General features: G+C 43.4%; 1 protein-coding gene across 1 annotated transcript; it reads left to right on the top strand.

Annotated features, from left to right (window-relative positions):
• The first annotated feature begins 1,489 nt into the window (after positions 1-1,489).
• LOC136532090 (eukaryotic translation initiation factor 3 subunit E-like) lies at positions 1,490-5,345 on the top strand. The gene is made up of 7 exons (XM_066524704.1): positions 1,490-1,989; positions 2,651-2,878; positions 2,971-3,092; positions 3,411-3,630; positions 4,071-4,213; positions 4,674-4,811; positions 4,968-5,345. Exons 1-7 carry the CDS (start codon positions 1,627-1,629, stop codon positions 5,071-5,073), a joined length of 1,320 nt encoding a protein of 439 aa, XP_066380801.1. The 5' UTR covers positions 1,490-1,626; the 3' UTR covers positions 5,074-5,345.
• Positions 5,346-18,903: the final 13,558 nt, after the last annotated feature.

Below are 18,903 nucleotides of genomic sequence, written 5' to 3'. Positions count from 1 at the left end.
TGGAACACTGATTCATTTCTAGCTTAACTCTGATTTTCCTACCAGGAACAGGAAATCCATTCTTTTGTTGAATAGCTGGCATATACGGGAACACATTACATTAAACAAACCATCGCTGAACATTGTCAATAATGAATCAAAGTTTTGTAGTCAGGGTGACAAGAAAGTAGTCAATCAGTAACTGGACTGAACTACATTATCATTGCTATTTTCTGCAGTAATGAGATGTTCAGAGTGTTCACTCAGATTCTGCAGTAATTGTAGATCCACCACTAAAATTCTTATTTTAGAAAGCTAATTTGCTTACCAAGTTTGGAAAGGAAAAGCATTTTTACAGATCTTTCAGAAGCCCTTCTATATTTGCTGGAACTGAATGGTCTCTTATGATATTTAGTGTACCAACTATTGCTTAATGCTATTGTGTCATCTAAACTCAGATAACTACAATAGTATTTTTATTCAACGGCACTACAAAAATATTTTGCAAGCACTAAAAAAGAATACCTACAACATATTGGTGGTGGACTACAATTTTCAACTTTGAAGAACGATGCAAATGATAACTAAAAATATATAAGCACTAGAGTTTGGATGCTAATCATCTAAGTAACAAAGGAAAGTATAATGTAGTATGCCAACTGTCAGCGTGAGATACTAAATCTTTCTCCATCCCTGGCCCCGCTGTTGATGAGATGATGAGGAAGATTGCGACAGTCAATGAGTCTGAGCGACTGAACTTACCACGAAATAGAGCGCGGCAAGGAGACGCGAGCTGCTGGAGCCACCACTGGACTAGCCGAGTAGGAGCCGAAGGTGCCCTTGTCGCCTCGCGGCCGAGAAGGAGAGCCTGCCCTGGCGGCCTCCGGACGGCGCGACCAGCAACGACAACCTGCCCGACGGCGCGGCCCTGCCCGGCGGCCAGCAGGCATCGCGTCCAGACCCGGCGCAGCCCTGCCCCGGCGTCCGGCGGGTGCATCTACCAGCTCCGGCAGAGTTGGTACAAAGTTGCTAAAAGAAACTAATGAGGGATTTAAAATTATGAAAGTGAAAAAAGAAATAGAACTCATCAAAACAAAAATAAATTGGATACAAATACAAATGCTTCAAAAAAATTCCCATATATTGAAACGAAAAATCAAAAAACAAATGAATTTATATACAATAAATTTTTCGGATACAAGCATAAAAAATATTGGTTTCAAACAAACATAGAAATACTAGGATAAGATGATAACGACAAGCAAGATAGAAAATAGCAAATAAAAAAAATACAAATGTCTTATACGCACGTGCGTGTTAAGTTGTTAACTAGTGAAAGAAAAAGATAAGTTGAATCCAACTACTTCTCGAACAAGCCACCAAGCCAGCTCCAATTTCTAAAAAAAAAAAAAAAAAAAAAAATGGTCCAAAAAAGAGTCCTCATCTGTCCGTCCGTTTAAACGGGGGACGACATCGATCGGCAGCCGAACCACAAAACCACCAAAACCCAACCCCAACCCTTCTCTGCTTCGGACGGCCCTCTGCTTCCCCTCCTCGCCCCGCGCCGCCGCCCTCCTCGAGCCCGAAAGGAACCCTAACCCTAGCCGCCTCCGGGAGGCAGCTAGGAGAGAGCTCGGAGCACCAGCCATGGCGGAGCACGACCTCACGGCGCTGATGGCGGCGCAGCTGGACCGGCACCTGGTGTTCCCGCTGCTGGAGTTCCTCCAGGAGCGGCAGCTCTACTCGGAGCCCGAGTTCCTGGAGGCCAAGATCCGCCTCCTCAGCGGCACCAACATGGTCGACTATGCCATGGACATCCACAAGTCCCTCCACGGCACCGACGACGTCCCCGAGGACATGGTCAAGCGCCGCGCCGAGGTCGTCTCCAGGCTCAGGTCGCTCGAGGAGGCCGCCGCCCCGCTCGTCGCCTTCCTCTCGAACCCGCAGCTCGTGCAGGAGCTCAGGCCCGACAAACAGTACAACATCCACATGCTCCAGGAGAGGTACCAGGTCCGTTTTTCTCCCCCCTCTGCTTCTGCCTCGTTTTCATTTAGTTGTATTGGTGTAATTCCGTGTTTTGGAGCGTCGTCAGATGTGGTTGTGAAATTAGGAGTTTGTGTGTCATTAAACAGCCTGAAACTGGTTTGCTCATACAGTGAAGCAATCTTCCGGGCTACGTGATTTACTGCCGCTACATGTGGTTACATATAATTAGCATATGATGATTTAGTTCTAGTTCTGCGCTATTTTGTGAGGAATCTTGAATTAGTGGAATGCTGACTTTTGCTCCTGTATTATGGATCAGATAAGTAGATTGTGAGATGTGTTTTGTTTTGTAGTATGCATAATTCAGTATGTTATATGTATAGGTGTCCTAAAATCTAGACATGTGTAGTTCTTCCTAGTATTATAGTTGGTTCCCTTGTATCTTTTAGTCAAAGTGCTTGATAATTGATGCTAGTTCAGGTTTATGTTCTTTCAACTCTTCAGTAAGGGACAATTCAGAGTCAAGTTTTCTCGTCAGGATAAAAAGGCACTGTAGAGAAAGCACAAGGCATAATAACTAAGATCAAAATTCAGATGAAACGTTGAAGCTGTGCCCTTTTATTGTTGTGTAGGCTGTTCTGAGCTAAACGCCAATACACTGACCAATCCTTGTTTAACAATGCAGATTGGTCCTGACCAGATTGAAGCTCTGTATCAGTATGCCAAATTTCAGTTCGAGTGTGGTAACTACTCAGGGGCTGCTGATTACCTGTACCAGTATCGTGCTTTGTGCACAAACAGTGAGCGGAGTGTGAGTGCCCTCTGGGGAAAGCTGGCAGCCGAAATCTTAATGCAGAACTGGGATGTGGCTTTGGAGGAACTCAACCGCTTGAAGGAAATAATTGATTCAAAGGTTGTACCCTCAATGTTTCGTACTGTGTTCTTTGTTCTTTGTGCACATTATATTACTAATAATAACCTTGTTGCTTCCTGATCTTTTGGCAGAACTTCTCATCACCTCTGAATCAGCTCCAGAACAGGATATGGCTGATGCATTGGGCTCTGTTCATCTTCTTTAACCATGAAAATGGTAGAAATGGGATCATTGATCTGTTCTTCCAGGACAGGTTCGTCTGTTAAAATCTCAATATTCGTCATATCCTGACACGAAATTACAATTTGTAGCATTCTGGCAATTGTAGTTAGGAAGCAGCAACTTATTAACAGTTTTCAAGATATTAAAACATTCTTCCACATTTCCATATTTCTGTTTTTTTTTAGACATTTGAACTTGATTCAAATTCATTTCTTTTGTAACTGTGTAATCCAGTTTGATGTCGCTACTATTTTTTATTGTTTCAAAAAAATGTTTTTGGTTTCATGTTAAGGTTATATATGCTCAGAATATACCAGTAAATTTGCATACTCATTTGTTTCCCTTGCAGGTACTTGAATGCTATACAGACAAATGCACACCATCTTCTTAGATACCTAGCTACTGCAGTTGTTGTGAACAAAAGGAGAAGGAATATGCTTAAAGAGTTGATTATGGTCATTCAGCAGGAGCAGCATAGCTACAAGGATCCCATAACTGAATTTCTGGAATGCTTATATGTCAACTATGATTTTGATGGTGCTCAACAAAAACTCATGGAGTGTGAGCAGGTAATTTCGAGGCTGTTTTTCTGCATCTTCAAGGCCTGAAATTTGTTCTTCACATGTGTGTGCTTCTTGAAATATGGAAAAGCTTGAAAGACAATGAAACCTTTTTTTTTTTGCAAAACATCCTTTTGTAAAATGATCCTCAATCATGTATTCTTTTAAATGTTGCCCTAGTAAAATGGTTTATTCTTGATGATCCAAAGTTTCCCTATTTCTTGGATGTATCATATGCATCAGGGATGTCATCTTGCAGAATCTGTATAATAATATGGCCTATTTGGAGGGGTGTTTAAACGAGCTAGGGTATTTTGGGCTTAAAACATGCTTGAATGTAATTCCATGTTCTGCTTTGCTGTGACAATAGCATTAGTGAATTACCATATAATTGTGATCTACTATAAGACTGGTTAATGTGCATCATCTTCTAACGTCTATTTTTCTAGGTTATACTGAATGATCCTTTCCTGGGCAAGCGCATTGAAGAGGGAAATTTTGTCACTGTTCCTTTGAGAGACGAGTTCCTTGAAAATGCTCGTCTGTTTATTTTCGAGACATACTGCCGTATCCATCGGTGCATTGATATCAGGTGGGTGTTTATGACTCTACTCATTATAATGGATGGCAGGATTTCTCTTCAGCAAATTTAGTGGGAGGAGGAGGATTGATAAGTATCGATATGTTTTTAGATCTCTAATTTGCTTTCCAGTTACAAACTATTTGTCACTCTTACCTATTCTGTTGCTACTTTGTGTAGTATATATAGCTAGATGATTTCATATCTTGTTAACCGCAATAATGTAATGTCCTATGGGGTATAGTAATTAACATTGTGTTTTGTCTGCGCAATTTAGGAACTATCAATCATTCATTTTGTTTGCTAAACCTGTTAATTCTGCTCGAATGTATCATTCTCAGGGTTGAAGTTCTCCACTAATATTTCTATTTTAATAGCACATGTTGGTTTGTACCCAATATTTTATGGACCATATGGGAACTTGGTTGTTAGCATATCTAATGTGTTGCCCTGATGTTACTTCAATGGACAGCATGCTTTCTCAGAAGCTGAACATGAGCTACGATGAGGCTGAGTTGTGGATAATGAACTTGGTTAGGAGCTCAAAACTGGATGCCAGGATTGATTCAGTGTCAGGAACTCTTATCATGACGACCAACCACGTCGATGTGTAAGTTCCTTTGTCCATGCATGCATTGATTATTTCTTTACACTTGTTACTACTTGGACAATGCAATCTAGTTGAATAATAATCATTCTGTAGTGGGAATAGAATTATCTTCTTTATTTGTACAATGTATTTACGGCGGGTTACATCTTTTTGCAGACATGAGCAGATTATCGAGAACTTGAAGGGCCTCAACATGCGAACCTACATGCTGGCAAAGAACATCGTGGAGCCAGCTCAAGCAGCGCAGCAGGCAACTCGGTGAGAGGATAGCATAGTCCACAGTTTTGAGGCGCCAAGAACTAGTTTAGAGGCAGAGCTGTAAACTTTTGGAGCTCTATTGTGTGGCAGTGAATTCGTCATCAGGATTTGAACACCTGGGAGGTGGCTTGCCGTTTGATACAGCTTATTATGCTGACATTTTCAATATTTTGTACTCAGAATTTCGTAACAGTTGATCCTTCTCAATGTATGACTATTACTGTAAGAATGATGCCACAGGATTCCTCTCTAGGCATTTTATGTGTTTCATCATCATTCTTTTTTTTTTTTGAGGGAGTTTCATCATCGTTCTTTTTTTGTTTTGGTCATCATTCTTGTGAGTGCCGATTTGCTGCCCTCTAGTACATCTAGACAAGAGAAAGCCCTGTAAATCGGTTCCTCAACCGGAAACCGGCACGCAATCGGGCCAGACTCCTAAAACAGCCCAAGCCCCCTCAACCGCCGCTACCCGTTCTGTAAAGGAGGTTTCATGTCTCTGGGCTGAATTGATCTACCGGTGGTTTGGGCTGTGTAGTTGTGGGCTCGATGCTCGGTCTTTTTTTTATTATTATTATAACAGATGTTGCTACTGTCGTTGTATGGCCCAGTTTTGCTGTTTCTTTTTTGTTGAATTTAGAGGAATTTCTTCTCTGGGCTACCTAAAAGTCCAGGCGAGAGAAGCCATATGAATGTGCTTCCAATTTGCCGCAAGAAAACCAGAAAACCTGCATTCTAATTGTCGGGCATAAATCCTGAAGTCTCAGACATGGTTTGGAGATGCATTAAGCTACAGTTAATTTAATAGTTTGGCTTAGAACACCTCTAAAAGATAGGTAATGCTCCTATCAGAACGTTCATGCATCTGGATGGGACGAACCCGTCTCGCGCGTGCCCCTGTACCTCGCGACTCACACTTTCGTAAAAAAACTTCGCGCCTCGCACGGTCGCACGGACCGCCTCGCGCCGCGTGCGTCCCGCACCTCGCGCCCCCTATGCTTTCTCGCCTCATGTCGTGCGCCCCTGCACCTCTTGCCTCGCACGGTCGCACCAGACCCGCCTCGCGCCGTGTGCGCCTTGTGCCGCGCACCCCGCCCTTGCCCGCGCCGTCCGCGCCTCGCACCTCACACCCCCACTCGTGCCTCGCGCTGCGCTCCCCCACGCCGCGTCAACTAGCCTCCATTAGACGACGACGAGTGGATGAGCACATGTTGCAACCGTATGTTTCATACGTTTTAGATGTATGTTGCATATATTTTATCTGGATATTGCAAAAGTAGATGGTGTTGCATATGTTGCAATTGCTATACACGTATGTTGCAAGTGTATGTTTTAAATAGTTTCAGTGGTTTCAAACATATGTTCTAAGTGTTTTATCTGGGATATTGCATATGCTGCAGTGCCTATACATGTATGTTGCAAGTTTATGTTCTAAATGTTTCACATGTTTCAGACCTATGTTGCAAGTATTTCATCTGGATATTGTATATGTTGCAATGTTGCATATGTTTCAGATATATGTTGTAAGCGTCTATTCAAATTGTTTCATCTATTTCAGACGTATGTTGCAAATATGTTTTATCTGGATGTTGTAGTTGCTATACACATATGTTGCAAATGTATATAAATATTTTACCTGTTTCAGACGTATGTTGTACAAGTGCTTTAATGTTGCAATATTAGTAGGCTAGTAGGCGTAGGAAGCGGGCACATGCAGATGTGGTTCCCACGTGCGTAGCGGTCTCCACCTGCATGCGCATGAACAGACATGAGGCGAGCATCAGTAGGCACGAGGTGGGCATCACCAGGCACGAGACACACAACTGCATGCGTAGGCGCACTAGTATGCATGGGCGGGTTTGCAGGCGCAACAATTGCATGTGAAACATGCACACACAGAGTTGCATGTGGGGCAGGCTTCTTTTTTGTGGAAAAGTCAGAGTGGGCAGGACGGGTGCAGCAGGTGAGGTGGGCGCGGGCGTCCAGACGTGTCCGCACGTCGGACGTTCGGGCGCTAGTCGTTCCGCTGAAAGATTTAATGTGGAACGCAGGGAGTAGATAATTAGAACGTTAAAGTCCAAACGGTTATTGCGTTTTCAGTGCAGCTACTGGACGCATGCCGTATATATACATATCAACTTCTGACAAATAACGATTAAAAAGTTCAACTCAAACGCCCGGCTGTGAAGATTTCCATTATGCCAACTAATTGCAAAATCAAAGAATACCTCAAATTCCGTTATAGCTTTACAACAAAGATCCAGTTCATCACAACTTTTTTTTAATTCCTGATCGATCCTTCACAAGACCCCTCCAGTAATATAAGCCCAAAAAACAAAGGATACACACTTGCCAACTTGCCTTTCCACCTTTCGCGATCATGTCCTTGGACACATATTTCATTAAGGACTACACAAGTTGAGCCAATGGCAATTTAAGGATTACCACTAGGCACATAGAACAACAAGAAAAAGCAAGGGAGGGGACCCTCAGCCATGACGCCCAACAAGCAGACTGATGAGCCTGAGAAAAATAAAGACATCAACACAACAGTTGTCTATAGAGAAAATAAACCTGTGGTGGCAAAGCATCCACCCAAAGGAATCGATATAGACATCCACAAACATTAGTGCCAAAGCATCAACTGGAGAGGAGCCCCAAACAACCACGACGGCAAAAGCATCTGCCACAGGGACATGATCTCGGCAGCAAAGCATTCGTGGAGACTTAAGGGACACCAGAAGCAAAGCATCTGCCAGGGAAAAGACCAATGATTAGCAAGTATCTGCTGGGAGAGACACAGTAGCAGCAAAGCATCTACCACAAAAGCTGAACGATGGCAAAGCATTCGCCAGGACGATACAAACAACATTACGGTAGGACCAACCATTACAAAGACAGGCGATAAACACACACACACAGACATAAGCATGGAGCTTCGGGCCGCCCACCACCAGATCCTGGTGAATTCGGCCAGCAGCACGCAGATTCGGTCGACTTCCGCGTGGAATCGGCCATCCACAGAGTAAAGATCGATGAGGACTCGCCTCGGCGTGTGGACGTCATAGGGGAGTAGTTCTTGGTGGTCACCAAGACTAGCAGGCCACCGACGGCCATAGCGAGGCGAGGAACTCCTAGAGGAGTAGGTGAACAACATTGACAGGAGCACTAGCACCGAGAAGACTTGGTTGGCCGGGACAAGCATAGGAGACCAGATCCGGCCATGGAGACTAGGGATCCACCCCCGGGGCACCACACTTGTGAACGGTTCTAATGGCTAGAGGGGGTGAATAGCCTATTAAAAATTACTACAATAACACTTAAGTCAAGTGGTTAGACAATTAAACAGCGAAGCGAGTGTTGCACTAGCCTACTAAAAATGCAAGCCTCCTATCCATAATTCTAGTGGCTATGATCTCTAATTCACACAAGAGGCTAAGTCACTACTCTCTAAGTTAGTGAGCTCTCAAAGACTAACTAAAGAGCCTTACTAACCATTAGACACGACACAAGCTAGCTCTCAAAACTAATTACACTAAAGAGCTTAACTACACTAGGAATATAAATACAAGAGAGGTAGTGATGTTTATACCGCCGTAGCAAGAGATGATTAATCAATCACAATGAATACCAATGAAATCCTTAGAGACAATGATGACACAAAATTTTTCACCGAGGTTCACTTGCTTGCCGGCAAGCTACATCTTTGTTGTAGCAATTTACCCAATTGGAGGTTCACGCGCTAATTGGCATCACACGCCTAACCCACAATCGGGTGCCGCACAACTAAAACAAGATGGAGATCCACAAGCTACGAGCAATCCAATAGAGTACCTTTTGGCTCTCCGCCGGGGAAAGGTCAAGAACCCCTCACAATCACCACTATCAGAGCCGGAGACAATCACCTTCCTCCGCTCAATGATCCTCACTGCCCCAAGCCATCTAGGTGGCAGCAACCACTAAGAGAAACAAGCGAATCCCATAGTAAAACACAATCACCAAGTGCCTCTAGATGTAATCACTCAAGCAATGCACTTGGATTCACTCCTAATCTCACAAAGAAGATGAATCAAAGATGGAGATGAGTGGAAGGGCTTTGGCTTAGCTCACTAGGTTGCTATGTCAATGAAAATGGCTAAGAGATTGAGGTAGAGCTGGCCATGGGGCTTAAATAGAAGCCCCCACGAAATAGAGCCTGTTGGGCTCTTACTGCCTGCCTGTAACACCCTCGGTGTTACACCATAAATCATCTACTAAAACATGTAATGAGCATCATGTTTATGTGTTAATGCATGTAATAAAGTGTGTAGATTAATTTCCATAACTCAAAATGATCAACAAAAATGCAAAACAAAAGTTGATTCGATAGTCATGTTATATCACTTAGGGTTTAAAACCAATTTTTATTAAGCAAAAATACTATAGAACATGTATGTGATACTTAAATAAAGTTTGAAGTACAAACTATGTAGATGACAATGAAATACTTGCGGTTGAAAAATAATGTTACTAGCTGGTATTTCTAATAGTCTAGAAATGGAACTTGAAAATAAATCTAGCTCAAAAACTTAGAAAATTTTAAGTCTACCGACAGCTAGACATTGCTATGTTTAGCAATTTATTGTGAGAGATTGGGTTAAGGAGTGGTGTAGTGTTATAGCTTGGTTTGGTAGTCTCATGTGCTATCTTGAGCATGGTGAAGATGGTTTAGGTCCTAAAGCAACCATTTTGCCGTGTTGAGCGCTTTAAAATTCGTGCGCGTACTTGTCTCGGGCTAGTTGCCCGCGTGGCCGTGATCACCGCGCTCGGGCGCTTGGCATCACACATTGGTTGCGCGTGGTCGGTCGTGGCCACCTCTGGCCTGGTAATGGTTCGGCTGCCGCTGGCTCGACGCGCGAAGCTGCCGCTGTTGCCGCCTGCCCCGTCCCACGCTGCGCTGCCATCACATCCACTGTTGCTGCCTTGCGTTGTGACACTGCCGCTGCCGTCACATCGTCATCACGTCTGTGTCAGTCTACTGCACCTCTACGCTATTGCCAGTCCTATGTGTGTCGCCTCTTCCGTGCGCACGTGGGCGGACTATCGTCGTCTTGTCATTTAAGGTGTTGCGGCCGCGTGGGCCACGCTGGTCGAGAGCACGCGTGCTTGTCTACTAGCATCGGTGCGTGGGTCTCCTAATCTCACCGCTCGTGTCCCGCCAAGGCATGGACGAGCTGAGCCCACCTGTCGCGCCCGTTCTCTCTTCTCTCTCTGCTTTCCGCCGCCGTCATGTCGTGTCCCGGTGAGCCAGAGAGCGGGCAACTCTCATCAACTCCTCGTGCTCACGTCTCCACCTTCACGCCCCCTCTCCAGCCGACCCCACCCCACCTTGATTACGGCTAGGCCGAGCTCCAAATTTTGGAGCTTTGTCCACCACCATGCCGTTATGTACCGTCACCGCCCACGTCGTGGCCAGCCTCCACCACTTTACCCCACGCAAATTCCTCTACACCACTAGCTCGCCTTGGCTCCCTCTCCACCATGCACACGCCAGTGAGAGCGCTACCACCTCCCTAACGTTGCTGATGTGGTCTTGTCCACCGTGGCTCGTCGCTGTGCTCGTCATGCCCATGTGGCCAGCCCTACTCAGGTAGTCGTCGGCCGAACCACCACTTTGCCCGGGTTCGCGGTGTGCCCCTGGTGCACATCCCCTATCTCTACCGTCCTGTTAGCATTGTGGCTCACCTAAACACGGTTGCCACCGTTGTAGGTCGTCCGCCACCGGGGAGAGCCCGCTCTGCTTCACTCCCGTTCGTGCAACCACCTGCCCATCGTCGCACGTCGGCCCATAGGTGAGCATCAGTCCCCTATCTAGGTCTGCAAGGGTCTCAGGTGGCTGGCGTACCGCCTATTGCCACCGCCCACTATGCCGGCAAGCGCGGGGCATCCTGAGGACCTCTCTAGTGCAAAGGTGAAAGGATCCAAGGGTTTCGTTGCAAAGTCGCTTTCTATAGAAATAGCACGTGTAGTGTTCGTGCAATTTTTTGGTAACGCTAGGGCATTTTTGCAAGAATGCACATGCACGCAGGGCTTCCTCACCATAGGCCACCGTGCGCTCAGGTGCGCTGTGTCACGTGTGGGCCGTGTTGGGCCAAAATCAGTTTAGCTTTTTCGTGAAGAATAGAAATAGCTTTTCATTTTAATTCTAAGTTGAACTTTGGTATTTAATATAAAATAGTGTAGGTATCCAAAAATTGTGAAACAAATTTTGTTAAGTTCCTAAAATTGTGCTCTATCTATTAGTGTATTTTGTTCATATATATACATGTTGATACCAGGAGCTATTAAATCATTTGAGAGTGCTTAATATAATTAGGTTAAATATTGTAGGAATTTTTGTGGCAAAATTGTGATAACTTTAGCTTTGAAAATTTTATAGTAGCTTCATGGTATTATTATGTGCTCACTATAATTTTTGTAGCTTTAGAATAGACTTAACATAAGGGTAGTTAAATGCTCTTTGTTTCAAATATACATTAAATCATTAGTAGAAATAAAGATATATCCTTCATTTGTAAAGCTAGGTGTTTGTTAGTTGAACCCAACACTTTACTTGATGAAGATGATAGTTAGCTTAGTATCTTAGTCATTAGAGTTAGCTTAGTAGTTTACCATGTGTATTCTTATTTTAGGAGCTGTTGTTGCTAAAATACTAAGTGTTGCATCATCATCGCTTGCATGTAGAGAACGAGTTGGTGGAGATCATAACCATCGGAGACCACGAGTTCAAGGAGGTGATCGAGGAGTATGAGGAGGAGATCCTCTTATAGGAGGAGGTCCTAGAGCCACCATTGACTGACTGAGTTGACACCCCGCTTGCCCAAGGAAAGCCCCGGTGCATAACCCTTATTTTGAATAATCACTGGATATATATATATGATGTGCATTTACATTACAGGCTTATTGTTGAAACTACATACATAGATATACCTACCTATGAGTCCTACTAGCTTAGGCCGCGTAGCTGCTATGCTTAGGTTTTTCAGTAGCGTGAGTAACCTGCCGTTACATGCAATAGGTGATTATTAATATTACTCTCATGATAAAATAGTGAAAGGAAATGGAGACCGGGCAGGGATATGGTACGGGTATTGGTGGGTGTAAGAGGTTGTGTCCCACGGCCAACGGGGCATAGCTTGGTTACACTATTTTCCTTGTCTGTGTCGGTTAAGGACCTGACCGTTACATTGGATTCTAGTCAGGTCACAGACTTATTATCCTGAGACATACTTGCTTATGGGGGCGGGAAGGCTCATTGCTCTCTTGTCGTGGGTTCTGGCTCTTTTCGGATCGACTGATTGGAGGCGGGGATGGTGGAGGTCTAAGCACCACACTGAGTCTAGGACTCAGGTGTGGGGGCTTGGAGTCCAAGTTTGGATGGGGACCTAGACCCCTTGATAGGAGAGTGGTGGGTTGGTCCTGCTTCTGCCTAGGGTACAAGCAGGGCATGTGTTTTGAGATACCCAGCTGGACTACATTGGTTCACGAATTACCGTGTAATACGATACAACTTGTCTACCATCTAGCACCATAGTAGGAACTGGAAGATGAAAGATGGTGAAATAGATCTGATTGCTCAACTCTTGCTTGAAAGTAGAACATGTGCTTACATAGAATGGTTAGATAATGAACTAATCATGACTGCTAATAAGAAACATATATAAGGATTCACTACTAGTATTGTTTTTCGCAAAAAGAAAACCCAGCAAACCATAAAGCTTATCATATCATTTGGAGTCGGGAAATTATTCCCACTAGTCGGGTAAGTCTTGCGAGTACATTTTGTACTCAAGGTTTATTTACCCCTGTTGTAGGTGCAGCTTGAGGAGTAGCTGTTGTGTGGAGGATTCTTCTGGTGGGCATAGATGGATCCTTGTATCTTATCGTTAGATGTTTATTGTAATTCCGCTGTTTAAATTCCGCACTCTGAACTTGGTATTGTAATAATGTATTTCTAAGAACTCTTATTGTATGAAATTGTTTACACCAAAATTTGGAAAGAAGAATGCGGGAACTCAAAGCTTCCAAGATTGTGTCATTAAGGAATCGATTGCACAAGGATCGATATCAGCTGATTTAGATGCGTAACTAGAATCGGCTCTCTTCGGATGATGTCAGCAGATAACGTCAATGAGCTATAGTTGGCGTCAGGAAAAATATGTCGAACTCTATAAAAAGGAAAAGATTAGGGTCCAAGTTATCTTAAGTTAGGAATGCTTTCTTTTATTCCAAAGATCATAATGAGTCATGTTTGAATAGGATTCGTGTTTAGGTTTCGGGTATAAATATTGGACCTCGGCTATTGTAAAAGGAATCACAATCAATCAATACCAATTACTTTTTTTGGCTTCACACCAACCCTTATGAGTAGGAGTAGTGTAGATCTCGGTGAGTTCTTCAACAAGTAAGGCTGCATCGGTCCGGCCGATCTCCAGCTTGTCCATAAGTACCGTCATGGCTTATACTTCTGTTTGGAAGGCTGCATCGGTCCGGCCGGCCTCTTGCGAGCTCTAGCATAAGCTAGTTATCGATCCTTATCTAGTTCATGTATGGCTGCATCGGTTAAATTCGACCTCCACTGCTCGAATTAGATTAAGGTCAAGTTATCGGCTCTACCTAAGGGTGGCATCCTTTGGATAGATTCATTAAGTTACCGATCTTGCTAATGTTCCTATTGTCATTAGAGTCAGTAATATCAACATGCCCGATCAAGATTGATCTAGATTGGCCTCACACCCTTTTAGTCCATCGTTTATTCTGTCACCTTGCGATGATTCTTACTTTAAACGACATATTATGTTTTATCGGCTGTTCTACTTCGATCTTGATCGTGCGTAGTACGCGGTTAAGGCATGTCTGATCTTGAGAAGATTTACCAGCTAGTTGAATCTGGTCTATAGCTCGTTATTTTGGATGTAACAATCCGGTCGATCCCCACTGTTAGTACTTTAGATCAGAGTATGCTAGCTGGTAGATCTACTTTCGACCAGGCATGACCTTGGCTATTTGTTATGCCTGCATCGGCTAAATAGCCGAGTGCCCATACTTTAATGCTTACAATGTGTCTTCATAATTCTGTTAAATATGAATAGATCTGTTTACTTTATAGGTTTAATCTATTATCTTTATTATGGCTATCATCGATCCGGTTGAACCCCACTGTTAAGGATGACGGGTTAGATCTGATGAGTTTATAGACCTATCCATGTTAAATAGTTGATTATTCACATGCTGTAATCCTTTTTCTACCTGAATCGGCTAGTTCAGCCGATTCGCTTGTGCTTTCACACATATAGCATGTCTTTCAGAAAACCTGTTAATGTATAGATGATTTTATGGGTGCTTTGGCTTTAGTTTGTTATTGTCATCATAGCTGCATCGATCCAGTTGAACCTCACTGTTAATGGTAATAGATTAGATTCAGAGCGTTTGTAGATCCATTTGTACTAGACAGTCGATTTGTTCGCATGATATATCCTTTCTCATTAAACTCATCGGCTCAATGCTTTACGCTGGTAATATCCACCTAGCTGATGATTCTACTTATATCTAGGTGCATTATACTTGTTATCATAAAATTAATCATGACCCACGAACATCACAGTCCTTAACAGCCGATTTCTTCTCGTATCGGCTACTTAGTCGATTTTCCCGTCTGGCTCCTCCCGAAGCGGCACATTTGGAACTGTCTAGGCAATACCGACATGTTCCACCTTAAATTACTAATAAACTTTCTCTCCTTGTCAATTGCAGATCAAATTGACTAGCATGCCCTTAGGAAATTTGTAGTATCGGCTGGTCTTATGTTGAAGCCAAGCGGATCTCTGGGCTCATCCCAAGCAGATCCTTCCGGCTTGCTATGTATTGATATTTTTATGTCGACACACGTTCTGGCACGCCCGGTGGGACCCCACAATCGTCATGGCAACTTACAACAACGATGACATCCTTATGGTGCCTTATGAAGACCTACCTGATGAGGATAAAGATATCATCAGTAAAGCTATAGAAGAATTTTAGAATAAGTGTTTGTTGTCCTACACCAAGACACGTGACAATAAAGTTGTTTAGAAATATCCACTGCCAAGAGTTTTGATGCATGGGCAATCAAATATAGACGAAGCTGATGATAGCCGTTTCTTCATAGATGCTATAAACAAATCTGTTCATGATGCCATATTGAACCATAATATAGTTTTCTTGAACACCTTCCACAATACCATGAGAGAGATGTTTCATGGATATTCAATTGATCAGGTTGGGCTGGCTTATTATAACATTCCACATCCATTGACTTAGGGGACTAATCAAGCTAATACTAGCCATCAAGAAGCAGCACTAACTAGTAATGATGATGTCCAGGCAGTTCAGAGCTCACCTGAGCAAGTTTAAGGTACCACTACTAATCAAATATAAAATAATCCTAGATTATCAGTACAACATGTGCAACAGTCAACGGGGCAAGTTTAGAATCAAATAGTTAATTTTGGCATAACAGGCCAAATACCGTCGTCGACTCAAAAAATAGCCGCTTTGGCCGTTCAAGGAATGTTGCCAATGTATAGAGAGAAGCTGCTGGGGCAAGAGTTAGATAGTTTAGGTCTGTTGGCTCAATGAGTGGCAGCACTCAATAGCCAATTCTAGAATATGCGTAGGGATATCCGATTCCAGAAGAATGCCGCAATTGCTGAAGCCTATAATCCATATTCAGTTGATGATGGCAATGAGGACAAAGAAGAAGAAGAAGAGAATGTTGCGGCTGAGTGAAATTGGGGTAAGAAGACAGTAATGGTGTCAAATCCTTGGTGAAGAGGAATAAAAGAGAGCTATGATTTTGATGTCACAAAATCGAACAAGCTCTTTAATTTCTTGCTTGACAGAGGACAGATCAAGTTGCTCGTCAATCATGTTATGTTACCTCCTGATCAGTTGAAGAATAAGAAGTTCTGCAAATTTGATAATGCTACTTCTCATTCTACTAACGAGTGTAGAATTTTCTGGCAACATATACAGAGGGCTATTCAGCAAGGGAAGCTTAATTTTGATACACCTTGGAAGATGAAACTTGATGATAATGCTTTCCCAAGAGATCAGAATATGGTTGATGCAAAGTTGCTCAAAGGGAAGACTAAGGTCCTGACATCAACCAGAGCAAAAGAAATTTAAACAATCGATTCCGAGACACAAATATTGGCTGATGAATATAGAAGATTAGAAGGCGTCATGACCAACAGAAGAGCTGATATGAGCAGGGAGAGACATCAAGGGATGGGGCGATAAGGCTGCATGTCACATCTCGAATCTTGTTGAATAAATGGCAACGGCAAAAGGAAAAGGATTATCAGCGTTGGTTAGAAGAGAAAGAATACCAGCGTCAGCAGGAGAAAACAAGCTGAGTCATATTAGAATTGTCCTTTCTTCAGACATTGTTGGAATGAAGGTTTGAAATTGCCTACTAAAAATAATTGCCCAGAGTGCAGTGAGCAATATTGGGAGTTTAGGCAATCTTAGACCAACCGCTGGTCTATCCTTGCTCGAGATGAGTATCATCATAATATGGATCAGCGCTTAAAAAATAGAAGTGTTCACGATCGGCTCAGGAAGCGAGTTGTTGGTCAAAATTGGGCTGATTATGAAGAAGAAGATAATGAGGAAGAGTATGTTTGGCGGGAAGAGCAATGGTGTCCAAGAGGTTTGACAAGAAGCCAGAAAAGAAGGGTGCAACGCCTAAGGAACAAAGAGCTAGAACAGGCTCAGGCATCTGGTAGACCTCAAGTGTAGTGTACTAAACAAACAGCCGATAGGGGTCAACCATCGGCTAATATTCAAATGACTTTTCTGTTGCCGTCAGAATTTAGAGCTCTAGCTGACCAAGAAGTCTATTCAGATTTTGATGAATCAGAGTATGAGGAGATAGTTTGCAAGTTGACAGTTGTACATCAAGCTATATTCGATAAGTCAGTCAAGCATCGACACTTAAAAGCTTTATATGTAAAAGGTTTCATTGATGGGAAGCCGATGAGCAAAATGTTGGTGGATGGAGGTGCTTCTGTCAATCTTATGCCTTATACTACTTTTTGCAAGCTTGGCAAGGGACCAGGAGATTTGATTGAGACTGACATGATGCTTAAGGATTTTGGAGGTAATGCATCTAAGACCAGGGGGCAATGAACGTCGAATTGATAATTGGAAATAAGACTTTGCTCACCACATTCTTTGTCATTGATGGAAAAGGTTCATATAGTTTACTCCTTGGTCGTGATTGGATTCATGCAAATTATTATGTACCATCAACTATGCATCAATGCTTGATTCAGTGGCATGGAGATGATGTTGGGCTTGTTCATGCTGATGATTCTGTGAGTATCGCAACAACTTATCCAATGTATTGGGAACTAGAAGACTTTGAGTGTTTTTCTGGCAAGCTATGGGAAGGAGGCTTCATTAAGATTAATGATGAAAGCCAATAGCCGATCTAAGCAATTGGCTCTAAGAGTTTGTTTTAATGGATAATCCAATAGATGGTACAGGTGGTAAGCTAGGGTATGGCTTCACGTCGGCCAATGAATTAGAAGAGATAGACATTGGTCCTAGAGATAGGCCTAGGCCAACATATGTAAATGCTAAGTTGGATCCTGAGTAAAGCAAGAGTTGATGGATTTATTAAAGGAATTTAAAGATTGTTTTGCATAGGAATACAATGAGATGCCTGGCCTAGATCGATCAATTGTTTGATCTTTGGTCTGAAGAGTTCTGGTGCAACCTATCAAGAAGCGATCAATGGAAAATGTCTGAAGGAATATTATCCTAGCATTTGGATCAATACTTCATAGCTGATTTGTTCAGTCATCAGCTCTAATAGCCGGTACCAGAAGGGTATCGCCTTTAGCTCAAAATTACCCCAAAAGGGGGAAAAGCCGATACAAGATGTATCGCCTATAGAGTGAAAACAAACATAGAGACAATCATGATGTATACAAAGACATTATAGAAAGTACACTGAGATACGATCATAGAAAAACAGAAGATTTTATTCATTGACTAGTCTGCCCTAAATACAAACTAATCAAAGACATTGTTTATCACATCCTGAGCGGATGTGATGTCCACAATGGACTCTGCTGCATCAATGAAGTCCTCGATCAACTCCTCGTGCTCCTTAGAGCCATTGCCCATCGGGAAACTAGTCTTCATGGTATGGAGCTCATACCCGGTCTGGACCTGCGCCGCTACCAGCGCCACCGATGCGCCACGATGGATGCCATGAAGGGCGATCTCCTAGACATGGGCCAAGACATCATGGAGGTGGGCATTGATGAGGGGGGCCTAGGCGTTGATGGCCGCCATAGCCACGTTCACCGCCAGTTGTAGGGACTCCAACTGCATCGTCAGGGCTGGCGATCACAGAAACAAAGGAACTATCAAGATAAAGACAGTGGAAGTTAGAAGAAGAGTTTTCTTGGAGTTCATCTTACCCGCCACCATGGCATCAGATTCGGCCAGCCACGCCCGAGCAGTGTTGGCCTCTTCCTCGGTAGCGAGGAGGGTGGCTTGAGAGGCCCCAAGGTGGATCTCAAGCTGACTGTTTTCCTGAGTTGCCTTGAAATAACAGTTCTGGGCTGCCCTCCACTCCCGAAGGAAACGCCAGGCATCGTCACCGTTGTAGGAATCAGAGGAGTCCGACGATGAGTACAGCGTGGAGGCATCATCAGATACAACATTGGAGGGCTCACCGGCCATGGGAGGAAGAGGATGAAGGCTATCATTCATGATGAACCTATAAACAAGTTAGAAAAGT

This window comes from Miscanthus floridulus, unplaced genomic scaffold (assembly GCF_019320115.1).
Source record: "Miscanthus floridulus cultivar M001 unplaced genomic scaffold, ASM1932011v1 fs_520_3_4, whole genome shotgun sequence".
Taxonomy (NCBI): domain Eukaryota; kingdom Viridiplantae; phylum Streptophyta; class Magnoliopsida; order Poales; family Poaceae; genus Miscanthus; species Miscanthus floridulus.
This window is presented reverse-complemented; position numbering and strand designations above follow the sequence as displayed.

Excerpts from the sequence above, each read along its gene's own strand:
- LOC136532090 (XM_066524704.1), top strand. The coding sequence starts at position 1,627 with ATGGCGGAGCACGACCTCACGGCGCTGATGGCGGCGCAGCTGGACCGG. Across the intron at positions 1,990-2,650 it reads TGCTCCAGGAGAGGTACCAG|ATTGGTCCTGACCAGATTGA; the intron begins GTCCGTTTTTCT and ends TTAACAATGCAG. Across the intron at positions 4,214-4,673 it reads CATCGGTGCATTGATATCAG|CATGCTTTCTCAGAAGCTGA; the intron begins GTGGGTGTTTAT and ends TTCAATGGACAG.